This window comes from Aethalodelphis obliquidens, unplaced genomic scaffold (genome assembly GCF_003676395.1).
Source record: "Aethalodelphis obliquidens isolate GAN/ISIS:26980383/991018 unplaced genomic scaffold, ASM367639v1 scaffold24, whole genome shotgun sequence".
Classification (NCBI taxonomy): domain Eukaryota; kingdom Metazoa; phylum Chordata; class Mammalia; order Artiodactyla; family Delphinidae; genus Aethalodelphis; species Aethalodelphis obliquidens.
The window spans coordinates 18,185,509-18,211,540 of NW_020837968.1; the positions used below are offsets into that span (position 1 = coordinate 18,185,509).

General features: G+C 36.9%; 1 protein-coding gene across 9 annotated transcripts in view; it reads right to left on the reverse strand.

Moving 5' to 3' along the window:
- Positions 1-26,032, reverse strand: part of ENAH (ENAH actin regulator) — a 155,599-nt gene that overhangs the window by 7,749 nt on the left and 121,818 nt on the right. For 5 of the 9 annotated variants that reach the window (XR_003436142.1, XM_027122304.1, XM_027122300.1 and 2 more), the window contains 8 exons: positions 16,018-16,322; positions 14,031-14,141; positions 11,749-12,053; positions 10,680-10,822; positions 10,465-10,522; positions 9,142-9,190; positions 5,517-5,583; positions 2,778-2,840 (listed from right to left, as the gene is read on the reverse strand). Coding sequence is in view for 8 of the 9 variants with exons in the window: in XM_027122304.1 (XP_026978105.1) it covers positions 2,778-2,840; positions 5,517-5,583; positions 9,142-9,190; positions 10,465-10,522; positions 10,680-10,822; positions 11,749-12,053; positions 14,031-14,141; positions 16,018-16,322 (1,101 nt within the window). In the remaining variant the exon portion in view is untranslated. The remainder of the gene's footprint in view (positions 1-2,777; positions 2,841-5,516; positions 5,584-9,141; positions 9,191-10,464; positions 10,523-10,679; positions 10,823-11,748; positions 12,054-14,030; positions 14,142-16,017; positions 16,323-26,032) is intronic. The other 4 variants (XM_027122303.1, XM_027122301.1, XM_027122302.1 and 1 more) reach the window with 3 other exon arrangements.

Genomic DNA, 26,032 nt, shown 5'->3' on the forward strand with positions numbered 1-26,032 from the left:
TTGAATATTTCACTCTATATAAATCAATTTACAAATTCTATGCAGGGGGAAAAAATACTTAATGAGTATGATTTCTTTGTATGTGTTTTATTCCGTTTTAAGCATCAAAACAAATAAGGATATTGGAAAAATGATTATTAAATTAAAAGTATATTCATGTGGCTATTTCCCAATGAAGTTTTTATGAAGACATCATCTGAATTGTCATCTAACTACTTCCATAAACTTATTTTTTTAAAAGGAAAAGGGAGGGGAATGCCACATAGAAGCAAATGGTCAATTACTATTGCACTTTCAGAAGTTTAGCTTCTGTTAAAAATTTTACATGGAGAAATAAGTCTTAAGTATTAGGTACATTTTTATCAAGTCAGTCAGTCATGGCTCCCTCTCCAATTCTGGCAATGAGAGAAAATACTAAGTGGAAAATCTAGAATTTTAATTAGATGGTCCTTTATCTTCAGGTTAGTATACACTAAGTGGCCACTCTTTAAGGGTCACAAATCAATGCAAATGAAAACCATTAGTCAGGTCATATATTTCCAACTTTGCAGAGTACCAATGTTAGATATTTGAACCAAGATTCAATGGGTATAATAACTTTTTCAAACTTATAATTGTTATAAGGCATATTTATACTTCAAACCCATAGGCACTGTTTGTGAAGATAAAATATTGAGTTAATCTGCTTTAACATCAAACATATGACAACTTAAAAGATTGCTGTGAAGGAAGACAACCAATTTTATTACATATCTGCTGCTATGTTTATATGAACAAGAAAAATAATAACTTTCAGAAAACCTCATTCAAGAGGCACTGAGCTAGGCCCTGGGTTGGATAAGAAGATTTATATGACATACTTCCTTCCCTCTTGAGACAATACACCTTTTTCACTTTGCTGAGACTACTTAATTCTACAGTCAATTAAGACGTATTGAGACCCACAGTGTGCAAGTCACAGTGCTCTGGAGAGCCTGGTCTATACAGTAAATATTCATAAAGGTTGACATACTGTGCATTTCATTTACCCATAGTGTCCATCCTGCTCTCCAGAAGTAAATTATTATTTATTCTGCTTTTCTTTTACATTTCACATTTAACTGGTACAAACTAGCTAACTGTTTTCTCCTAAACTTATACCGGGCTGGCCAAAGAGTTTGTTAGAGTTTTTCGGTAAGATGTTACGGACTATCCCTGAAATTCATGTGAATAACTACGGTCGGCTACTTAACCAGGCAGTATGTTATGAATATATCCATATTTAATAAACAATGCAAAATTATTGTTATATGACAGAAAACTGTGGAAACATGCAATTTTTAAAAACTTTAACTCATGCTAACATGCAATCCACCTCCACCTCCACCTCCTCCACCACCACCACCACCACCACCACCACCACCACCACCATCACCACCACCACCACCACCACCACCACCACCACCACCGTGATAATTTACTAAAGGGGGGAACTTTTCATACTGAAGGAAAGACGTAATCACCACTTCTCAAAAAAGGCTTATCAACATTATCCCAGGGGGCACTACGTATGAAAGCAGCAAGGTAACTGAGAAGATTTACAACAGAAAATCTCATTGTTAAATGCTACTTTTCTATGTGCTAGCAAATTTTCTAAATAAGTCTTCTGCTCAAAACAATTAAACCATCTCAAAAAAAGCAGGAGAAACTGTTTCACTATTGTATTATGAACACTTTATGCAGATTTAACTGGCTGACAAAATGAACTTACCAAATATTTTAATCATCTATGGCATGAAAATAATTGTAGCTAATAACAGTCTGGCCACACAGAGTCTGATTACAGAACTCCTTACTCACTGCCATAGACACCCCCTCCATATACTATTTAATTCATGCTCCCAGTAGACCTGATGTGTAGTTTTAAAAATAGATGTATATAATAACATGGGTATGTCTCAGTTATTTCTAACATAAGGGTTTTTACCATAATTGATAAGAAAAAAGGGGGATTCTCAGAGGTTTTTATTACTTTATAATGAGAGTGTTGCCTCTAGATACCTGCCTATAAAATAACTGTACTACAACTGTTTAAGTCTCTATTCTGCCAAATTAATTCTAAATATGGCTTAAGCACTTGAGGATTTTAAGTAATTGTCAATTTTTTTAATCAAGAAAGAAATACATGGCTCATATCCTAAGTTTTCTTAATTAAAAAATGGTATAATAAGACTCATCCTAGAAAAGAAATAATCTCAAGGATGTTAGGTTGTTAAAGATACTCAGTATACTGCAAAGTATGTAGGAAATAGAGATTTTCCTCAAATAATAAATTATTACAATTGTGGCTATAGTACTGTCCTGTGTTCCAGTGACAAACAGTACAGGATCTTCTATTCAAATTTTTAAAGCCTTGTCTTATACTCATAAAGAGAACGGCCTTTAAAATAAAATGCAAAAGCTACAAACACTCTAGATATATGAGGCCTTAGATTCCCATGCTAGTATTTCTGATATGTTTATCATTTATGTTAGTGTTTCTGATATGTTTATCATTTATATTTATCATAATCCAAATATAAACTGATGACGGGGAAATGAATACTATTAATCTATTAATTTTTCTCATTAAAATCGCTCAGAATTTTTTTAAAAAGTGTTCTAAATACAGCTAAATATGAAAGGCTCGATCTGCCTACATCTCTCCCTGTGGTGATGACCAATCCATGTAGAAAAAGCTCAGCCCTATAACATATTATTTCAAAGTCTCAAATCACAAAGTCACATCAGGATGATACCTGTGTAATGAATCATAGGACCTGTTGTCAAAAACAATCTGATTTTTCCTTGAAGAATCCCGTCTATGAAGGGGAAAAACCATTTAAAGGGGTATACAATAGAACTTTAAAAATTAATTCTCATTATGTTACTGTTTTATAGGTTTTTAGTTATAGCAAACAGAAGAAGAACTAAAGGAGTCCATTAACTTTAAAATAACTGTTTTTCCCAATTAAAAAAGAATTATTTGGAGACTGAATCTAGTTATGTGAGGACACTGTTTACTTGACAATTATAGAGAATTTTTAAAAATCATTATGCCAATGGCTACTTTTACAGACTGCAGACATAGTAAAATCTACCTATACAAAGATTCAACAAGTATCAGAACACAACCAAAGACATTTCTATTAGAGTGAATACAAATAAAACTACAGGTTCAAATAAAAAACACAATGAAAATCACTATAGCTTGAAGTATACATAATTAACTCTTCTCAGGAGGCACATAAAGAACTCTTTTTCCATCTTGAATACAAGATCTGTAAGCTCTTAATAGAAACCACGGGAAGAATTCACAAACTTTCCAATGTTATGTTCCAGGCATGATTTAGAGCATTTTTAACTTCAACACTCTTGCTTTTATTCTGTCTGACATCTTCACTTAATAAATAGAGCATAATGCAATATCTCATGTATATTATAGGATATTAATCCATCTTATCACTAACATAATTTTGACATGGATGTTCAGAAGAGAAATGGGTACTTTCAGTCCTGTGCAAGAATAAAGTGTGCTTAAATAAAAACAAAAAATGGCCAAGATACTTGCTTTCAGAAGGAACAGGGTAAATAATTTAGGAAGAAAAGCAATACAGTTATTAGTCTTTTAAACATATTTTAAAAATCTTTTATGGTTTAAAACTGCTTGCAGTGAAATTTTAAGACATACATATCAGTGGTTGGATCAAATCTATCAAAAGGGATATGAGCGCTCAGGAAAGAATTGGAACGTCTATTTTGGGAAGAGAGAGGAAAACTATCTACCAGAGCTAGAACATCATTACAATACACTACTAGATATAAGAACCTGTATTTGACAAAATATTTTTTAAATGGTGATGTTTAGAGCACTTACTTAAACTTCCTTTAGAAGTCTGAAAAATCTCTGAAATAAAATTCTTTCCTTCATTAAATGAACCCACCCACATCAAGGAACACATACATTCCACCTGGAGAAGCTTTTCCATGTCCCTTCTAAGATAGGACTTTTGCCATGAATTTAAGTTTAGCTTCAGCCAAGCTCACTACAGAATCCCTATCAATGAGGAAGGGATGAAAGTAGTGACAAAGGACAAATGGCATGTCACAGTTCTGTTCTGATATGCACTTGATAAACCAGGCTTCGTAATGTGCTACGGAAGAAAATCTGTAACAACTACTGGAGATGCATTAGAAGGCCACATCAATTAGGTACGCGAGAACATAAATGTGCAATTTTTCTACTCTACTGAAAAAACATGTTCACCAAAAGCAATTCTGCCATTTTCTCCTAAAATCAAATATATTCATCTTTCAGTCACTTAGAAACTGAAAGCTTCTATACATTCAAAAAAGGCCCAGTTTCTTTGCGGAGCTTAAATAACTATGTCATCACCAAATCTTCCCACCAACAGAAAGAACCACACAAAAAACAAACCCAAACTTAGATTGAAGCTAACACACAACAGACTTGTGACAATATAAGATCTACTCTTGCATTTTTCTTTATTAGGTTTCTATAATTAGACTCAAGTTTGCTTTTTATGAGGCAAAAATAAGACAAATAGCTCAGAAAGAAAAGGCGAAAAAACTCTTTAGTCTCTAGATACATACCTTTCTCTGGAAAAAATATGAGTCCTTTAAACTGTCTCATAAACCAAGAAAAAGTTTCACCTATGTTTAAAGACCTATGATATAAAGTTAGTTATGATAGTAAAGTATGCCTGGCTAAGAAATACTGAATTTGCTTGACCATGCATACAAAGCCACTTGCAGAAACACGAATTAACCAGTCTTGTTTCTGAGCATTATCTTTTCTAACTCGATTATAATCAGAAGTTTCAACTGAAAAATAAATCTTTCTACTTTATAAATTCAAAATTTTAGGTTTTATTTTACTCTCTCTTAAACATTGTAGCTTTTTCTCTCCAGCTGCCTTTCAGTTTAAAACATAAGTTTCTTTCAAAAGTTCAATGTTGTTTATTGACAGGGATAATGGTATTGAGGTTATACAGGAGAATGTCCTGTTTCTTAATAAAAATGCTAAAGTATTCAGGCTGAAGCAGCACAGATTTGCAAACTGCCTTCCACCTATTCAGAGAAGCAAGTGTGGATGTGTAGATATGAGTTCAAGCCAATGCTGGCAAAATGTTAATAACTGGTGAATCTAAGTGATGGGCACACGGACGTTTGCTATACTCTTCTTTCAACTTTTCTGCAGTTCTGAATTTTTTCAAAATAAAAAAATTGGGAGGAATAAAGCTATCTTAAAATTTCAGACAACCTGGGTGACAATAATAAGCATAGGGTAGAATTTAGACAATTACTAATAAAAATACAGTGGGGCTTAGTGGTCGTCCAACAGCAGTAGGATTATAGATGTTTTATTTGCTCCTTTGTACAATTTCAGATCTACCATTCGAATATTTTTTACAATAAAAATGCAGATTTCTTTTCAGGTACAATTCTAAAATAAAACTTAGGAAAAAAACTGATACCTGGAAATAACAGGTGACTTGCTGCCATTCATTGTACTTGCTCTTTCCCAAGGTTTTCTTGTCGGTTCTTTAAAAATAAAAGAATGTAAGTTATTAAATATCCTGTATGCTCCCAGAGTTAGGATTCTAATTTGTACCATTTCAGACCCCAAAATGAGAAGAAATTAATAAGCAAGTATGACAAGTTTCCCTAAGAAGAACTTAGATTGTTAAATCTAAAATACAATGATTTTAAACACCAGATGGTAAGAAGTTTCTCTAATAAAGATAGGATAATAAGATTAAGGGTAAGACAATTTTAATTAATTAGAATGGAATTGTGAAAATTATTTTAAATTAATAAGGATAGTTTAAATTTATAAGAATGGGACAGTATTAACTATACTCTTTTAAACTATTTTTAGTGCCAATGGTAAAACTAATAAAAAGAATCTTTAATGTGTTCATGTACTTCAATAGTTAATCTATATTCAAACAGTCCTCTTGGGAAAAAATTCAAACTCAAAATATATTTCAGAATCATCCGACTGTATTGTACTTCCTTGACTGTCAAACAACCAATCCAATTCTTGGGACTTAGCAGACAACTCCAGTTAAATAAAGTTCCCTCTGAGCTTTTAGTTGATTGTGCTTTGAACTGTTTTTCTAATCTGGGCTGCCTCGCTGATGCCATCACTGGCCTCACTGGATGACTGGGCGAAATCTGGAGTGGACGCTTGTCATGGAAGGATGAATCTGGGCCGCATGAGCATCAAGTCTACATTACAAGTTGCACAGAGTATTAGCTAAAAGAACTGGTCTGAGTTCCAAGGTAGCCCCTCAACTGGCCTATGCACATTCTTACTGAGGTAGCTTGTCCTCTTTTCAAACTGCATATATGCAAAACTAAACTTAAACTCTCAACTCAAACTCTGAAACACTGCTTTTGTTCTGGATTTCTGTTGCATTCAGTCACCTAGGTGTGAAACAAAGTAACAAAGTCATCTTTCATCTTGCTTTACTCCCTGTCAATCAATCAATGGTTACTCCTTCATCTGTATTCTAACAGCTAACACACTCTCTCATTGACCACCACAGAGTGAGCCAGGGGACATCAGATAATCAGATGAGGAGGTCCACGACACACAGAACCAGAAACACATCCAAGAGACATCTGCCAGAGGAGGGGAAAAGAGGGAAATCTTGAAGGACAACTGGACAGGCAGAGAATAGCCATTAGGACACTGTCACTAAAGAAGAGGCAGGCAAAGAGATGAAGAAATAATTCCAACATGATAAGACGTAGCAATTGCTACCATTTAACAGTTGGCTGACGTCCTTTCTCAATCAGCCAAACCAGAACTATCCTTTCATCTTCAGAGAGCGCATGTGGTTTTGCGGAAGAGCAGTTCAGTTTGGCTCTGCAGATAGTGAGGCCGTGTTCTCTCCCAGGGGGCTCCAGGTCGGTTTCAGGAGGAAGGACAGAGGCTGGGTTGCCTTCATTGGGTCTTTGGAAACACACCAAATCCTTACTGGCACCAGTTTCCCTATCTTGGTCCTCCCTGATTTCTACATCACTCTGCTCACAACTGCAATTTTAATGTTCCCAGAACAGTTTCAGTTGATTGTCAACTCAATTCTTTGCAGGATGAAGTCTAAACTCCTGATCTTCTCATAAAAAGCTTTGAACATTTTACTTCTAACTTGCTTTTCCAAACTTTCTCCCCCAATACGCCTCAAAAAGAACCCTCCATCCTAGTCAGGCCAGTCTACCTGATATTTCCTAGTCTCTTCCAGCTCCAACTCCCATCTTTGCCCATGACGTACCCACTTCCTGAAACAGCACCCCTTCCTCTACTTTCAGCTAAGGTAAATAAATACTCTTTAAGGCAGGGTAAAATGTCATTTTTTCCCTACAAAGACGACCCAGGTGACTCCAAACTATACAATCTCCTCCCTCTTTGACACATTATTTAATAATTCAACATGTGGTTGCAAAGGATGAACTTTTCACTTGTGTGTATCTCATCATCCCAGCTGAACCATGGATTTCTTGCGCTTAGGGTGACTTTATCTTTCGCTTCTTTTTGGCCTGTCAAGTGTCTGACACGCGGCAATTAGGGGGAAAAATTTTTTTTTTGACTGAAACAAGTGAAAAAAAAAGAAGCCTCCAGACCTTCTGAATGAACCTTAATTTTATAAACATGGCACACATATGCAAACATACACACAAAAACACACGCAAAATCCATGCTTCAGTTTTCATATTTTAAATAAGGGGATATATATTAGATAAGGAGTTCTTAACTGGAGTCCATAGATAACTCTCAGGGAATTCACGAATATTTTGCAATGGTGACAAATTTTGTATAAAAATATGATTTTTCCCTCCCTGGGAGAGGGTCCATAGCTCTTTTCAAATTCTAAAAGTTTCTGTGACCCCAAATTATAGTTGAATTCTAAAACATTTATGGTTTTAATAACAGCATGCATTTTGATTTTGGCTTTGAATTTTTAATGAAGATAACATAAACTGATTTGAGTCCTATTCAGAGGAAAACTTATTCACAGTCACAATATAAATTATAATACAGCAATCAGACCGCTGAAGAGTCACTATTCAATAATGAGAATGAATGGTTACAGACAATTTCCTATAATGGATTCTTATGGCTCATTCTAAATATTAATTCATCAAACTCATCAAATTTACTTATGTCACTTCATTCCAAATTAGGTAAGGAGATGAATCGACAGTCTAATGCTTAGCCTTTAGTCAAATATGAAGAAATGACATGTACACTGTAACAATCTCAAATTCTAAATATGGATATAGTCATCATTAAGTACCTCCAGTGAAATGTATTTTGTTAATATTCTAAGTAATATATTCTATGCCCAAGACTTTTCAATGTCAGAAATTTTACTGAATTCAAGAACATTTCCCAAAAGTTTTAAGGAGATTTATTTCTATTATTTTTTTAATTGAAGTATATAGTTGATTTATAATATTGTGTTAGTTTCAGGTGTACAGCAGTGACTCGGCTATATACACACAGATATATTCTTTTCCATTATAGATTATTACAATATAGTTCCCTGTGCTATATAGTAAATCCTTGTTGTTTAAAATTTTTTCAGCCTTACAAATTAGAAGCTTTATTTCCTTGATTATCAATATTACGCAAATGAATGGCTAAAATGACGATTCAATGGGAGAATGTTTTGAGATAGACTTCAATGCTAGCTACATGCTCACATAATCCTTACCTTTAAGAATCAATGACTAAAAATATTTCCCTTTCATATGGATAACATATTTTTCCTTGTTTAAGTGAATAACTTCAAGTCATTAACAATAATATACACAGAATGTGCAAAAATCATGATTTTCAGAGAAAGAGTCATCAGAAAAAACCTTTGGATTTTAATAGATCTCCCAATATCGGAAAGAAATTAACAGCTGCTTCTGGGGTCACAAAAGGTAGAGGAAAAAGTCAGTGCTCTCAAATGTGAACAAAGAACTTGAAAGTTTTAGTAACTAAGCAGTCGCTTTACCCAAACATGGGGAAATGGGGAATTTTTAATTGAGGAGTGTTGATACTTACAGAAAGTTCATAAAGATTAAAATATATCTCGAACTTACCAGGTGTACTCGTTGAAGAGGCCTTAGAACTTACAGGCTCTGAATCTTCCTAAATATACAGAAATACATATTAATAATACCACATCTTCTAGAAACCTGTTGTAGACATTTGGTGTTTCATACTTTCTGCCATTTCCCACTTTTCCCTTCATCAATCTTTTCTCCCTTCTACACTAGTTTAGACCTTTTTCTTATCCTAGCACCTCCACCCCTGTTCCCACCCCCTGCAGCTCCCCATGGCTCCTTTCCTCATGCATCCTCATTGAGAGCTGTGCTCGCCAATGTGATTAAGCCAGATACGAGAGAGAGATTTGAATGGCATCAAAGAAGGCCAAATGCAGCAGGGAAAACAATTATACTGTTAAACACTAATATATAAAACAAATAAAGCAGAGTCTGCCCTCCTGTACTAGAGAGCAGGGCACAGCTAATAACCACAGGGCTTCTAGGGGAAACATTTGAAAACCGTGATTTAGTCTAATTCCTTCATTTTAAATGCAAGGAAACTGGACTTCCCTGGTGATGTAATGGTTAAGAATCCGCCTGCTAATGCAGGGGACAGAGATTCGAGCCCTGGCTGGGGAAGATCCCACATGCCGCGGAGCAACTAAGCCCGTGTGCCACAACTACTGAGCCTGCGATCTAGAGCCCGCGAGCTGCAACTACTGAAGCCCATGCGCCTAGAGCCCGTGCTCCGCAACAAGGGAAGCCACCACAATGAGAAGCCTGCACACCGCAATGAAGAGTAGCCCCCGCTCGCCGCAACTAACTAGAGAAAGCTCACGCGCAGGAACGAAGACCCAACGCAGCCAAAAATAAATAATAAAATAAATAAATAAATTTATAAATGTAAGGAAACTGAGACTTTAAGAGATTTAAAAAACCTAGTAAAAGGTCATTCACTCCTTCAATGGTAGGCTTGGGTACAGAATTAAACTCTAAAGGTGAGAATTTCAGTGCTTTTCCCCCAACTCCACACATTCAACCCATTTTACTAAGTAAGAATGCCATTAAAAATTTATAAATAATACTATTTTTAGTATCTGAAGAGTTAAAAAGAAACAACTGTTAGTTGAAATTAATTAAGTTCAAACTAATCTTTGACACAATTTCCTGAATGAGCTATACCTGAATTTCACATTTCCAGGTGTATTAGACTATTTTTATTTTTACTTATTTATTTTTTGCCTGCACCACGCAGCATGTGGGATCTTAGTTCCTTAACCAGGGATCGAACCCGCGGCCCTGCAGTAGAAGCGCAAAGTCTTAACCACTAGACCGCCAGAGAAGTCTCCATGTAGTAGACTATTTTTATTAACTTACATTTTTGTCCTCTTTCTGTTCTGTTTCTATTGTTGATCCCTTTTCAGCAATTCTTCTCCTAGAAAGAAGGTAAATCAATTTTTTAAAAAAAACATCAGGTAACTTAGTGTAAAATTATGCCAAAAGGGAAGAACTGCATCTAGTTAAATTATACTTAGAATAAAAGTAACAAAATCCTCTCAATTCTGGACACATCCATATAATTTCTCACTCACCTCCTGGCCAGCAGGGCACTCATTTCTTCCATTAAACCACTGCCCCCTAATGGAAGGGGTCCATTTCCACGACCCGTATCTGTTTTAGACGAGGCCGAATTCACACCAATGTTCCCTCCGCTTGGGAAAGAGGCATCCTCCACCTTCATGAGAATATACATACATAATAAACTCCTATGTGGGACAATCCTACGTTTATTAATATATTACATTCAAAACAGAAGGATGTATCAGCATTCATTTCAATAAAAACACCTAGATATTGTTTTTTAAACTTTAAGGACCAATGGAGTAATTTTATGTATCAGTGAAGTTTTATCAAAGCTAACATCACCAATAATGGGATAAAATGCTATCACACGTCCCCTTGTGTAATACATTGAAAAGGACATGTTACGTTGGTAGTAAAATATGTAAAACCTGCCCCCCAAAATGCATAACTCGAATCAAATCTTAGGAAAATATCAGATAAACCAAACTGAAGGATGATCTACAAAATAATTATATTGTTGTCCTCAAAATTGTCAATATCATGAAAGAGGAGATTGAGGAAATACTACAGATTAAAAGTAAAGAGACATTACAACAAACTATAACAGGTGATGGAGTAGAAAAAGAAGTGCCATAAAAGACACTATTGGACAATAGATGAAACTTGCATAGATTTGTATCAATTGAATTTCCTGATTTTGATAATCATGCTGTGGTCATGTAGGTGAATATCCTTGTTCTTACAAAATACAGAGGTAAGTATTTAGGGAAATGGGGCAAGGTGTCTCTGATTTATTCTCAATTCAGACAAAAAGAGAGTGTGTGTGTCTGTTTATACAGAAGGAAACATACACAAAGAATAATAAAGCAAATGTGGTAAAATGTTAAGTGGTGAATGTTACAGAAACTATGATTCTTGCAACTTTAATTAAGTTTAAGTTATTTCACATGTTTTTTAGTCGATGAAGTTAATAACATAGGGTTCATAAAATCAGAATACAATAAATTCGATGTTTTAGATACTGAGACAGAATAAGACATGATGTAAAAAATACAATTAATTAGGAGATGCATTTACCCGTGACACTTTTCGAAGTTTTGCTCCAGCAATTGCAGCTGCAAGTCCAGTTAAAGGGCGATTGTCTTCAGACATGGATCCCGAAAAAAATCCAGATGCAGGGAGGGGAGGAGCAGGAGGTGGGGGGGGAGGAGGGGGTACTTGATTAGGAAGAGGCGGCGGAGGAGGCGGAGGCGGGGGCCCTGAGGACGGAAGTGGAGGGGGTGGAGGGGGTCCTGGGGGAGGAGGAAGTCCGGCTGATGCCTGGGCAGGACCTGGCGGGAGTGGAGGAGGGGGTGGAGGTGCAGGTGGTCCCAAGACAATGCCTGAGAGAAAGAAATGTTAAGACCATCAACAACAAGCTAAGTGACACTATCTTAGGAGGAAAAGCATGTAGAATGACATGCTAAATTAACTTGAACATTCAGTACAAATTAATGAGTTCAATTTATCATAATACTTAAAGTCCAAATCAGTATTAAAAACATACTAACAATTACGGCCAAAGTGTATAACTACTCCCTTTACTGTTAGAGCTTTATTAATAGAACTTTGCAACAGATCATCTAAATTAGTTTTTTTGTTTTTCTTTGCTCACGGGCATTTGGTAAGTAAAATAAATGCTTATAAAATGTGGGACAGAGGCAGCATCCCTGAAAAGACAAATGAATGTATAGGATGGCACAGTTAGTGCTGCTGTTCAAAATAACCGACCAAAATAATCTGGGTAAACCTTAAGAGTTGAGACAATAAATTCTACAACAGTGAAAGCATATAGTTACTTGCTTTCCAAAGTGACTGAATCGAGAACATGAAAGAAGGGTGGGTCCCAGGCTTCAATATCTCAAAAATATTCCACATTTAAAAGCAATGTATAAAGAGAATTGAGAATCGTTGAAGTAAAGGAATCTACTAGAACAAAGTAAAACCTCAAAACAACTATCAGAAATAATGAGGAGACATAGAATTTGAAGTACAGAAGACAGGGGTTAAGAGAGAAATGTCCAGATCTTGTAAAATCACAAAGGAGTGGACAAGAACAGGAACCAGGAGACTGACCCTGTAGGTCCTCCCCCTTCCTTAAGGCTTAAAGGGGTATTTTAGGACAAATAAAATGGTATTTGCAAACTGGGTGGTAAGTTTTTTGAAACTGCTAACTTTGAACAGTTACACAAGCTGGAATCATAAATTGCTGGAAGAATATAGTGATGGGCTGCATGAGGGGTCACCAGAGCTCTGAGGATACAGGAGGTGGGCCTTTGGACGCTGTCAGGCTAACTGTGTCTCTCTTGTTCCAGAATCACTTTCACAATGATACGGAACTGCACCTACTAGAGCTGTGACTCAACCTTTAAGCAAATTCAGTAAGTCAACATGAAAAATATACACACAGCAATAACGAGCCCTTAAGAACTAAGATTTCTTTTTTAAATAAATGTTTCAAATCCAGACTAGAACACCGTTCCTTTGTAAGTACAAATTTGTTGTCATATTCCTTCCTGTAATCCTCCCTAAATCCTACTTTAAAAGGGAGCGGGTTAAGTATCTTCTTACTTACTTATAGAACAAGGTCCTTCTCTGCTTACAAATAATCCATACTTAGATTACATCCCCCCTCCCCTGTCACTGTGACAGCAAAGTTCAGGCATGGGGAGTGGGGGGATAACTGTAGAGGATGCTATCCTCTCCCAACTAACCCTTCAGCCTGCTACTTCTTGGAATTTTGGACCATGGAACCCTTTGGGGCACATATCAAGCCTGCCATCCTCTCCACCCTTTGTGCAAAGTTGGGCTGCTCCCCAGGGCTTAGGGTGGCACCCATCCATGGAAGTCTGATATGAGAAGCCCAATACGTACAGGACAGGCCAAAACGAAATAGGGTCCAAGATCAGAACTGTCCCAGAGGAGACTCCTGGATGACAGATCTAACGACTACAGCTGGGCACTAAATATAATCTCTATGTTTCCCAGAAATTAAAGGAAGGCAAGTTTGATTATATCAATATATTTATTGTGTGGATTAATGTATCAAGGAATGTTTTCCTAGTGAAAATGAAAAGAAACATACAGAAGCCCTTAAATACTGAATGACACTTCTGACTATGACACTGCAGAAGATATCCAAATCTAGTTCAATATGGAAATCCCTCATACTGATCCTCCAAATGCAATTAATCCAACAGAAAAGAACCCACCTTCGCCTTTTTCAAAAACCATCCTCCCCATTCTTCTAGGCAATTAAAGCTGTGGATGTGTAACATTTCCAAGTGATTAGCTGTTAGTCGCAATAACGGAAGCCTTACCCTGCTGGGCTGGAGTCTCGGCCGGCTGAGAGGCTGCCTGCAAGCCTGGCTCAGAAGCAGAGGAGTCTCCCAGCACAGAGGTTAGAGGAGTCTCCACAGAGGCAGGGGCAGCTGCAGAGGGAGAAGGGAGAACACTAGGCTTGGATGAGGGAGTTGAGGCAACAGGGGTGCTGGGAGGAGGAGAGGCTTGAGATCCACAGTGTGAAAGTGGTGCGAGGGAAGGCGGTGGCAGCGCAGCTGGCCCTGAGGTAGGCGGTGGAGACACTGGACACGTGACAGAGTCGAGCAGCCCGCTGGGGGCCGCTGGTGATGGAGGCCTCTGGGGCACAGGAGAAGAAACACAACCGGGGAGGACAGGGCTTGGACCAGTAGCTCTGCCTGGGGGGCTGCTAATCATTACTGGAGGAGACGGAGGGAGGGGCGAGAAACTGGAAGTAGACCAGGCACAGGGCTTCGTAGCTGGAGGTTGAGGAGAGGGTGTGTTCACAGGAGAAGAAGGTCGAGAGTTTTTGTTCAGAGGACGAGGAGCTGTAGCATAATGGGGAAGAACAGGGTGGAAGGCTGAACCTAGAGATGTTGCAAAACGTGTCGCGGGGTGTCGAAGTGGTGGTGTAGGGGGTGTGGAAGTGGGTGGCAAAGCAGTCACTACAGCGTAATCAGGAGTGGCCTCTGACACTGGAGCTGAGATGACTTTAGCATATGATGGAGGAGGTGCTGAAGGAGGCTGGCAACTGGCATACTCAGGAAGTGGAGCATGATACAGGGAGCTGTCGGAGGATGGAGCTGGACAGAGGTGGAAAGCAGCGGCGAAAGACAGGATAAAAAAGGAGAGAGAAAAAGGGAGCTAGTAAAGCCACAAAACCAGCATTCAGACAAAATGTACAAATGTAGACTACAGTTAGTACCAGAGAATAAGCACATGGGCAAATAACTAATTTCACTCCAAAATGTCTTAACTTATAAATACATTCTAAGATCCAAAAGAGGACAAGTTTTCTTTTACTCTAACAAGTTGACTGACAAATTAAACTGATTAGCTTATTCTTTACAAGAAAAATATCGTAGTCTTAATTTCATTATTTCGTCCACTAAAAGGACATTAACATTACATGAATAAGACCACAAAGAAGAGTAAGCTTAGTTGTTTTTTTTTAAATAATAAAAAGAGAAACTAGCAAAAAGTTTATCATAAAGGGCTAGAAACCCCCAAATTCAATGTTTATTTGTGGAAAAGTTTTGTTTTGCTGGCTATAACTCCAGAAAACAATTAGGCAATCAAAAGCAAATGAATGAACTCAAACAAGAAACCAATCAACCAGTATTTAATCGACCCACGTTGAAACTTTAGATATAGGCCATATGGAATAAAATAATAATTCTTAAATCCTATAATAAATGTTAATTTTAATGAATGTCAAAATACCTCAAATTTTCAGTCATATCTTAACCCTTATGTCTTTCAATAAAATTCCATCAGATTTAGTAATTTTTACTAATTTTTCACAATACTTGCATATATTTAAATTACTAGTCAGTTCTAGAGAGGATACTTTTTAACCTACTGTTTTTAATTCCTCCTTCAAAAACTTCAGAATACAATCAAACAAATTTCTGGAATGCTACGGTATTCAAGACAATTTAAGCACTCTCAGAAGGGAAATATATTCCAAGTTCATCTAATATAAAAATTTCCCATAAAAACACACTTACACTTTATAGCCAATTTATAGGGAGTTCGAAGAATTAGAATGCCAGAATAAAAATTTCCTGGAGCTTTCTTTAAGTCTCCAAGCAATAAAAGCAATAGAAATAAAAAAAGAAAATGTTAAAGCAGCAATAGCCACATATTTGTTCTAATTTCAAATCGTATTGCTTAATCCCAAGCACCTCAAATGTGAACTATTCTTTCTAATACACGAATACACAAAATGCCACGGCCATCCAAGCTCAGACATCAGGAACACGGAACAATCGGTCAACTTCTTACCGGCATTTGCCATTCTTCGCTCTCGCTCCCATTCCAGCTGCTCCCTTTCTAGCTGCTCTTGCCGCTCTCGTTCTTGCCTTTCCCGGTCCAGCCTCTCCAGCCTCTCCCGCTCTTGTCTCTCCCGTTCCAGGCGATCCTGACGTTCCCTTTCTTGTCTCTCTCTCTCCAGCTGCTCCTGTTCTAGTCGCTCCCTCTCCAGCCTTTCCCTTTCTAACCTCTCCCGCTCCAATCTCTCCCTTTCCATTCTTTCTCTCTCCAGCCTTTCCCGCTCCAGCTCCTTTTGTCGTTGCTGTTCTTGTAGTTGCCTGAAATTAAGAAATGAAAAATATGCAACTGTGGCTACTCACCATTAAAAACCCATTCTTTTCACAATGAACCTATGAGAACCTTAGTTCTGATTTAAATACAAAGCAGTGTAGACCATGCAATCAACATCTCTCCACGTGAAGAAAGACTACGTTAGATAGAGATGGCTTATGTTTCATATGAATGAAAATAATTTCTCTTATTAGGATCATTTTGGGCTGCTTCAGCACATTACACTAATGTCTCATTTTATTCTGTACTTTTCATGAATAAAGTGCTGCAAATAAATGAATAACTGAACATACCACTTTAATGACCAAGACATTATTTCAATCACTTAATGGAAATATCTCTAAATGGTAACTACCTCCCTAAAACATCAAATTTTTACTGTTTAAATTATATTTTATCATTTTAGAAAATGCAATGGCTAGTCACAGCACTAGCTCAATAAATGTTTGGTGAATGGAAAAGAAAAACAGACCTAAGAAGAAATAAACTTTAAATCATATTAAGTCTCATATCCAGAGGTCAGTATAATTAACATTTTGGCGTTCATACTTCCAGACTTTTCCACATGTAAAAATATGCATATAAACCTTAAAAACAAAATAAATTAGAATATGTCCCTACCACTCTGAAATCTGTTTTCTTCTCTCCCACTTAATATATTGTAAAAGGTATTCTAAGGCACTAAGTACAGTTTTGCACCTTCACTTTTCATAACTGAGTAGTATTCCATTGTTTAGGTGTCCATAGTTTAAGCAGTCTCCTATGGTACTATGTAAGTTTGCCTAATACTATTACTGATACTACAATAAACATTTATCTTCATGTATCTTTGAACCGTTTTCTACCTGCTTCTTAAGGATCATCCCCAGAGGCACAGATTTGCTAAATGAAAAGATACAAATATCAACATTTCTGACACACGGTTCCAAACTGTCTTCAGGAACAGAAGCCCAACAGTATATGAGAATGCCCACTTTCCTTTCCCCTCACTAATACTGAACACCATCATTGCTTTTAATCTTTGCTAATATGACTGATATCATATAACAATTTTCATTTATTTGATTACTTCTGAGGTTAAGTACTTTGCAATCTGTTTACTGATTTTTGTGTTAGTATTAAGTGCACATGTTCTTTGACCAGTTTTCTCTTGGGATAGTTAATATTCCATATTCATTTGAAAGAGTTCTTTTCTATATTAAAGATAATAACCCTTTGTCACATGTTAGTCATATGCATTAATTTTTATTACGTTTTTTTATGTCTTTGATTTTTAAAGTTTTGTTTTGTAATATGGCTTTTAATTTTACCTAGAAAATCTAGTAATATTATTCCTTTATGTGATCTGCTTTTGATATCCTTCTTAGGCAGTCCTGTCCCACAGCAAGATTATATAATTATTAACACTTTCTTTTCATACTTTTATTTTTTACAATAAAATCCTTAGTTCATATGAAACTCATCTTGGGCTTGACGTGTGAAGTAGTGACCTACATCACAGCACCTTTTATCGAATAGTTTATAGACTTAATTTAAGATGCCACCTTTACATGTGTTGACTGTTACTGAAGTTCCAGAATGTTTTGGAGCATAGATCTATTTGTCTGGCGTGGCACCAGTATCTTGATGCTTTGATATCTGATGTATACTTTAATATTTAGTAGGGTGAAGCCATCCTTATTACTCTTCTTTTTGAGTTTTTCTAGGTGATTCTCAGATATTTAACTCTTTCTAGGTAAATTTTAGTATCACTTTGTTAAATTTACCCTTTCTGCCAAGACCTATGCTCTCAATTCTATTAACGTTTCATTAAATTTGAAGGTCAGCTAGAAAAACATTCACATCTTTTTATCTTCTTATCTAAGAAAGTATAGAATGTCTCAGTATTTACTCAGATTTAAAAATCTTCTTCAACCCTAGGACTTCAAATGATGACTACAAAAATCTCCTTGTGATTATGTTACAAACCTGCAGAAGCCTCCTGGATGTGGCTCTATAACAGTTTGCTTTTTACCTTTCATATATAACGTAACAGAGCATGAAAATGTCTCCAAGTATCCACCTGGACTTAAGCAATTATCTTGCTATAAAAATTAACTTGTCCTGGGGACTTCCCTGGTGGCGCAGTGGTTAAGAATCCACCTGCCAATGCAGGGGACACGGGTTCGAGCCCTGGTCCGGGAAGATCCCACATGCCACGGAGCAACTAAGCCTGTGTGCCACAACTACTGAGCCTGTACTTTAGAGCCCGCGTGCCACAACTGCTGAGGCGCGCACGCCTAGAGCCTGTGCTCCACAACCAGAGAAGCCACTGCAATGAGAGGCCAGTGCACCGCAAAGAAGAGTAGCCCCCGCTCAATGCAACTAGAGAAAGCCCACGCACAGCAACGAAGACCCAATGCAGCCAATAAATAAATTAATTAAAAAAAAATTAACTCGCCCTAAGATTTAAAAAAAGTTACACTCATCTTACGCATAAAGTATTTCACAGCATTGTGGGGAAGATTAAATGAGATAATACCATGACAGCTCTTTACTAAGTACCTGAAGCATAGGAACTCAATAAATGTGAGCTATAGTAATATTTATTTGGAGGTTTCAAACTTAGACTTTCCCTGGACTGGCTAATAAACTGGCGGGATTCTGACTGGAGGCTGAGCTTCATGACAGAATGCGCGTGCTGCCCTTTGCTCCTCCCAACACTACCAAAAAGCCAGTAAGACCTTTCCAGAAATCCCTCCCCTTCATGGTTTCTGAACTGACTATAAAACAAAGGAGAAGCCCAGTCCCACTCCTGGGACAACAACACAAAGCTTCTCTCTGGTCAGATCATCGTACTTCATCAGTGCAAGAGGAAAACAGAAGACACCTATGGTAGTGCTGATTATGGGCTGGCCACAAAGTTCGCTCGGGTTTTTCTGTAAGATGTCACCGAAAAACCCAAATGAACTTTTTGGCCAACCCAACAGTTGCTTAAAATACTGACAACTAAATAATAAAATCTGATTTTTACGGTACAGTACTGACTTCATTATACCATTTGACAAATTAGGGGTCAAAAGTTTCTGAGGGATAACAATATCACTGTAGGGATGAGGGCAAGAAATTAGGTATATTCAGAAGAATGTTTTTAATAATAAACTAGACGAAGTTATTATTATTGAATAACCTGCATCTAATGAATAAACTCAGCTAGGGCTTATATTACATTTGAAATACACAACATGCATCAAAAAATAAGAGCACGTGAAATGTGATAATACTCTAAGCAATCTCTCGGGTCCAGAAGACAAAAGATATACCCATATTATTCTAATTAGAATATATTTGAAAACAGAAGCTAAGGGAAAGTATTTAACTTTTAATGTAGCTGCACCAAGATCTATGATTTAAAAATCCAATTTATTAGGTCCTGTTACATTCCTGTGCCACCTCTTTCATTTTATTTTATCAAAATAATACAAGCACATAGTTTATAAGTTTGTAAGAAAAAAATTAGCAGCTCATTGTTCCAACCCTCCCACCCCAGTTTCCAACATATCGGAGATAATTACTATCAATTCTTTTGGCGTTTCTTTAGATATGTCAATTCTTTTGATTATTTTAACTTTATACATGTCTACTGGCTTTTAAGATATCTCTTATAACTCCCTCACCACACACAGGCTTTTCCCAATATAGTCATGGGAGAATACTGATTTCTGGTTAAATCAATATTCAGAGTTTACATTATTAATATGATAATGTAAACATCGTTCACAGCTGAACCACACAGTACTGTAAGTTCTTCGTTTTTTTACCCCCAAGTTAATGGCTGCTTCTCTAGACCATATATTGCTTTTAACACAAAAAGTAAGCTTAAAGCACAAGTAGAAGGCCAGGTACGAGTAAAGTGAATCTGAAAGAATTATTAAATAACGGCATTTACAATTAGGGTGTCCTGACTTAAAAGATTGTTCCACACGCCATAATATTCTGGGTTTTCAGTCTATAAATAAAAGAGTATCTACTGATGTAGGGAAAGAGCACAGTGCCAGAGAGATCTCCCAAGTTCATCGATAGATGATTGAAGTAGGCAGTTCATACAGCTGTAGGAGAGTCTGATGACTGTGTATTTTCTTGATTTGAAAGTAAGAAAGATGCAAGAAAGGAAACTGTTCAAAGCCTCTATCTAATTTTTAGCCTGTTTACTAAAAAGAAGCACATCTAAACATATTTCCCAAAGTTGTGTGTCAAACAGAAAATCTCAGGCTTACAAATCTTTAGTGGAATGAAGAATTCCACCTAAATTGGATGGTATATATAAATCTTCTGACTTTCATGTTTTGACTTCTAAAGCAAAACATCTGTATATCTTTTTAGGGGGACAGTTTCCAAATGTATAAATTCTGCTTTTCTTAGAACACCACTGCCAACTCACATACTGGAAATGCACATGACTAGAGTTCTGTCTACAAATGACTGTTTTCATCTGAAGATTTTTTCAAAGTACAAGGGCCCTAATTCTGAATTATGGAAAAATTCTGGAAGACTAATTTTTCTTTTAAGTTAGGATATGCATCTTACAATAATTTGAAACCTTCTGAGAAAACATATTTTTTTCAGAAAACAATATAGTGCAAATGACTAATATCATAGCAACCAAGAGCATTTAAAAAATATCAGGAAAAATTCTTCCCACCACCAAAATACCTATTGAATTTCTCACCCAAAAGAGCTATCCCCCAAATGCAAAGAGATGCACGAAGCACCAGCCAACAATGAGATTAATAGCTTTTTTATATATTTGAACACATATTTAGTTTATCTTAACTCAAAGGCTTACTTTGCTTAAAGCAAGCAAAACCTGTATAACAAAAATTTGAAACACATTTCATTCAGCCTTACGTATAACAAAAAAATAGTGTTAGGTAAATGAAGAGTGATTTACATTTGACATAACGAAGTAGGAGGGCAGATTAGGAAAAATGTTCCAGGATGATAACACTTAGTAACACTAATGCTACCGACATCTGTCAGAAAATAAAACTGCATAAATAAAATGTGGGCATTTCACTTCTCTATCAGTAAACAAACGAAAAATGGATAAAACTAAACAAGATAATTAAGTTTTAATAGTACAAAGCTCCTGAGACAAGAGACAATACTTACAAGAGAAGGCGGTCAACTCTTGGTCCATCCTGCCTCTGAAGGCTAATCGGAGGGCTGTACATTCTCATTGTTCCAACTCCCTGCTTCGGTGCTGGGGTTATTATTCCCCTTTTATAACTTTCAGGCAATAGTGGTGATTTGCAAACTATTTATAGATATTAACTACATTAAGTTCCATGTTGAGACTGACACAGGACTGACTCATGTTTCTTAGAATATGTTTTTTCATCACAGTCAGCCAAGGAAGCCAAATAAATATGAGTAAGAACCAAAAACTGATATTAACAAATGCTACACAACATATGAATAGAAAACTAAACTACACCATCATTGTATTACTATAGTAAAAGTATTGGACTAATGAGATTTAACACTTAAAGTAAACATTTGTTTTATCAACTCAATTTTATCCTCATTAAAATTTAAACTTGTAAAATACATACATAGTTTAAAAGGTCAAAGAGTGTTACAAAGTTTATAACAAAACACTAATCCTCTTCTCAACCCTTACCACTTCTGATTTCTTTCCCCAGAAGCAACTACTTTCAACACTTTGATACTTATCTCACGTTTCTAACTAAATACATTCATCTGTTTAGAACTAATACTTCTTAGTCTTTCAGATTCAGAAGTTATCTACTGACTTCATACTACACAAATGACTTAATTCCTACACCCTCTAACACCCTAAAATCTTTCCTTCTTCATTCTCCCAATAAAATCATGACAGTACTTTGGATACATCCGCATCCATCTAACTTACTCATGGCTGACAATATTTACTTTCCAGAACAATCCCTTTCTCAACCCTGGTGTTACAAATGGCTACCTTTTACATTTGATTCTTTTTCTCTATACCGACCCCTAACTCTCCATCAGAACTGTAAACCCTCTCAATAGGGTCAAGTATATCAGGTGATCTATTTTTTGTTTGCTTATTGTTTTTCTTTCCCCCCAGAAACTTTTGGTCCATCCTGCCTCTGAAGGTTAACTGTAGGGCTATACACTTTCAACGCTTCGGTGCTGGGATTATTATTCCCCTTGTATAACTTTCAGACCTGCTGGGTCCCTAGGTTTTGCTTTCGCCTTAGTCAAGCCGGGAATTCCCTTATCTCTTTCCTACACTGGATTCCTTGTTTCCTGGCTCCTCCCATGGTATCATCATTCTTGGTTTACTCTCTCATTTTAATAGAATACATCTTCCAGTAGCTTCCTAGGAAACTGTGCGGAGGAGGAAATTTTAGATTGGAAGTAACTTCTCAGGAATCACTTTTAAAATCTTCTAATATTCTAAAATCCCAGTGATATGCCTTGGTGGTAGATCTTTTTATGTTTTCCTACTTACTGGGCTGGACACTTGGTGAATCTTTTCAGTCTGGACCAGGGGACCTGGCACACTACAGTCCATGGCCCAAATCTGGCCACACCCATCATTTCCGCATTGTCTATGGCAAAGCTACAAAGGAAGAGCTGAACAAATGTCACAGAGACCTCGTGGCCCACAAAGTCTAAGACCTTTACCGTCTGGCCCTTTTCAGAAAAAGTCGGCACCCCTGACCACAATCAAGTCACTGAGTTCCAGGAAATTTTCTTATTTATTTGCAGATTCCATTTCCTCACATTTTTGTTTTGTCCCCCTAAAATTCCTCATATTTAGATGTGATGTTGGACCTCCTAATCTGATCTTCTTTTATTTTTTTCCTCAGGTACTATCTATCTTTTACAGCTATTTTCAGGGCAGTTTCCTCAACCTTATTTCTCAAACCTCCTAGTATTAAAATTAATGCTTTTAAAAAAAATTCTAAGTACATTTTCTTACACTCTGATTCTTTTTAAATAACTACAAACATTTGCTTTATGAATAAAATATATTCTTAGTTCTCTGAAGCTATTATATCATTTTTTAGGTTTTCTTCTGTTCCCTGTTATTACGTGTTTCCTCCAATTTCAATTTTTTGTTTGTTTTGATCTGTCTTCATGTTATAAAAGTTGTCCTTAAAGGTATGATGATCCTTGGCTGTCCATTCATGTTCATAAGTGGTACTAAAGCTGATCAGAAGCCCTTAAATAAGTGAGCTTCAATGGGAGGGACCTTGGGTGTCAATATCTTTGTCTTTTCTCTTGGCCGAGCCAAGTTTCCGGAGGAGGACTCTTCAAGTTCCTTACCTGAGTTCTACAGGTCTGGCTGCCAATGACTGGGAGCTGAGCAAAGGAAAGAGACCAAGTTGGCTGACTTTCACTCATCTCTCTTCAGTATGGCCTCTCACCCACACTTTCACAGCTGTGCCTCCTATACCTCAGGCTTTACCAGGAGCCAGCCAACCTGCTGAAAAGGGCCAGAGAGTATCTCTGTCCATATTCTTTTTTCTTCCTTTTTAAAAAAACAACTCTGCAAAAATGTACAAGCCCTCCTTAGCTCTCAGCTATGCAAAAACAGCCTACAGGGCTGGACTTGGCCAGCGAGCTATAGTTTGCCAACTCCTAGCCTACACTGCGATGCTGTCCAAAACGGTAGCTATTAGCTGTATGTTTGCAAATTGAGCACTTCAAATGCTCCTAGTTTGAATTGGGATATGCTTTTAATATAAAAACACATACCAGATTTTGGAACACATACCAGATTTTTCATACCTAGTATGAAAAAAAAGAGTGCAAAAACACCTCAAAAATTTTTATCAATTACCTATTGAAACAATATTTTAGATGTATAGGGTTAAATATACTAATAAAATTAATCTCACTGGTTTCTTTAAAACTTTCAAAAATGTGGTCACTAGAAGACTTTAAAATGACATGTAGTTTGCATTACATTTCCATTGAACAGCACTGGTCTAGAGCATCTCTAGAAGATAATAAATCTCTATTCTCCCGTTTGGGTGTTGTGGGGAAAATCTGGGTAGCTAAACCCTCCTTATAAAGACTTACCTAACCCTCCTACGTGTAGCATGATGAAACGCCTTGCCACTGAGAGGCACCACAGCAACTCAACCCTTCTCTTCTCTGTCCTGGCTTACTTTAGCTTTCGCTGGTCTACTAAGCTAGTTACCTCCTGTATTAGTTTTTGTGGTCGCCATAATAAAGAACCATACACTAGGTGGCTTAAAACAACGGAAATTTATTCTCTCAGTATGGGAGGTGACAAATCTGAAGTCAAGGTGTTGGCAGTGTTGGTTCCCTCTAAGTTAGGCTCTAAGGAAGAATCTGTTCCATGCCTTGCTCTTCCTTCGCAGGAAGGCTGGTAATTCTTGGAATTCCTTGGCTTGTAGAAGCATCACCATAACCTCTGCCTCCATCTTTACATGGTGTTCTCTCTGTGTCTCTGTGTCTTCACACGGCCATCTTGCTTCGGTAACTTTCTCCTCTTCTTATAAGGACATCAGTCGTGTTGGATAAAGGGGTCCATCTCACTCCAGTATGACCTCATCTTAACTAACAACTCTATTTCCAAAAGGTTACATTTTGAGGTAGTGGAGATTAGAATATATCTTTCTTTTCTTTTTTTTTCCTTTGGCTGTGCCATGAGGCGTGTGGGAACCTTAGTTCTCCGACAAGGGATCAAACCCATGCCCCCTGCATTGGGAGTGTGGAGTCTTAACCAGTGGACCACCAGGGAAGTCCCAGGACTTCTTCAAGTATCTTTCTTGGGAGACGCTATTCAATCCGTAACACCACTCATCAATAAAATTTTAGAAACCAGAAAGGAGACGGCCATTTCTTGTCTTTACATTGTACAACTGATGTCCCTAAAGCGCAACTGCTGTTCCTCAAAGTGCAATGGACGGTCCCAAACAAAACCAGATTCTAAATATGTCGTTAAACTTTTCTTTAAGCAATTCATTTCCTTTTTGTAACAGTCAGAAGCCAAGAAAAATAACTTGAAGAATAAGAATTTTTAGCTATTCATTAAAATAATCCATTTATAATTTATGGTTCTGAGCAAAAACCCTATCAAGTTTGCTATGCACACCACACATACACATACACACATACACCCAAGGAGCACACTACTCACATCATTTTCCTCCTAACCCATCCATTATTATTAGCTCACCAAATACGAATCATTTACCAGTCTTCAAAAATCAATTACTGATACCCACTAACAGCTTACCTAAGAGTAGTAACAGAAATGTAACGTTATTATAATATGAACTTGATACTGAAAATATAACTACTAAAATTGCAGGTGAATGTTATGATGCAAACTAATATTCTCTTCTACTACATTTTCCAGTAACGGCGTATAAAGATCCAGTTAAATAGCCAAAGTAACAGGATAAAGTTACTTTTTTCAACTTATGAAATAAAAGTTGTCCCAAGGGTATTTTATCATGCCTCTGAAAATAAAATCAAGCACAAGAAAATTTATTTTTATGTAAATAACTACCCAAAATAAATTTTGAAAATATAATTTCTGTTGGGAACCAAACGTCTCACTAGAGTGTGCTGTACATCCCTCTGCCACTGTGTTTTTTAATCTACAAAATGAGATCCAGCCATGCACAGCTGCTGGCTGAGATAAAGTGAAGACCAGCACTGTGTATAT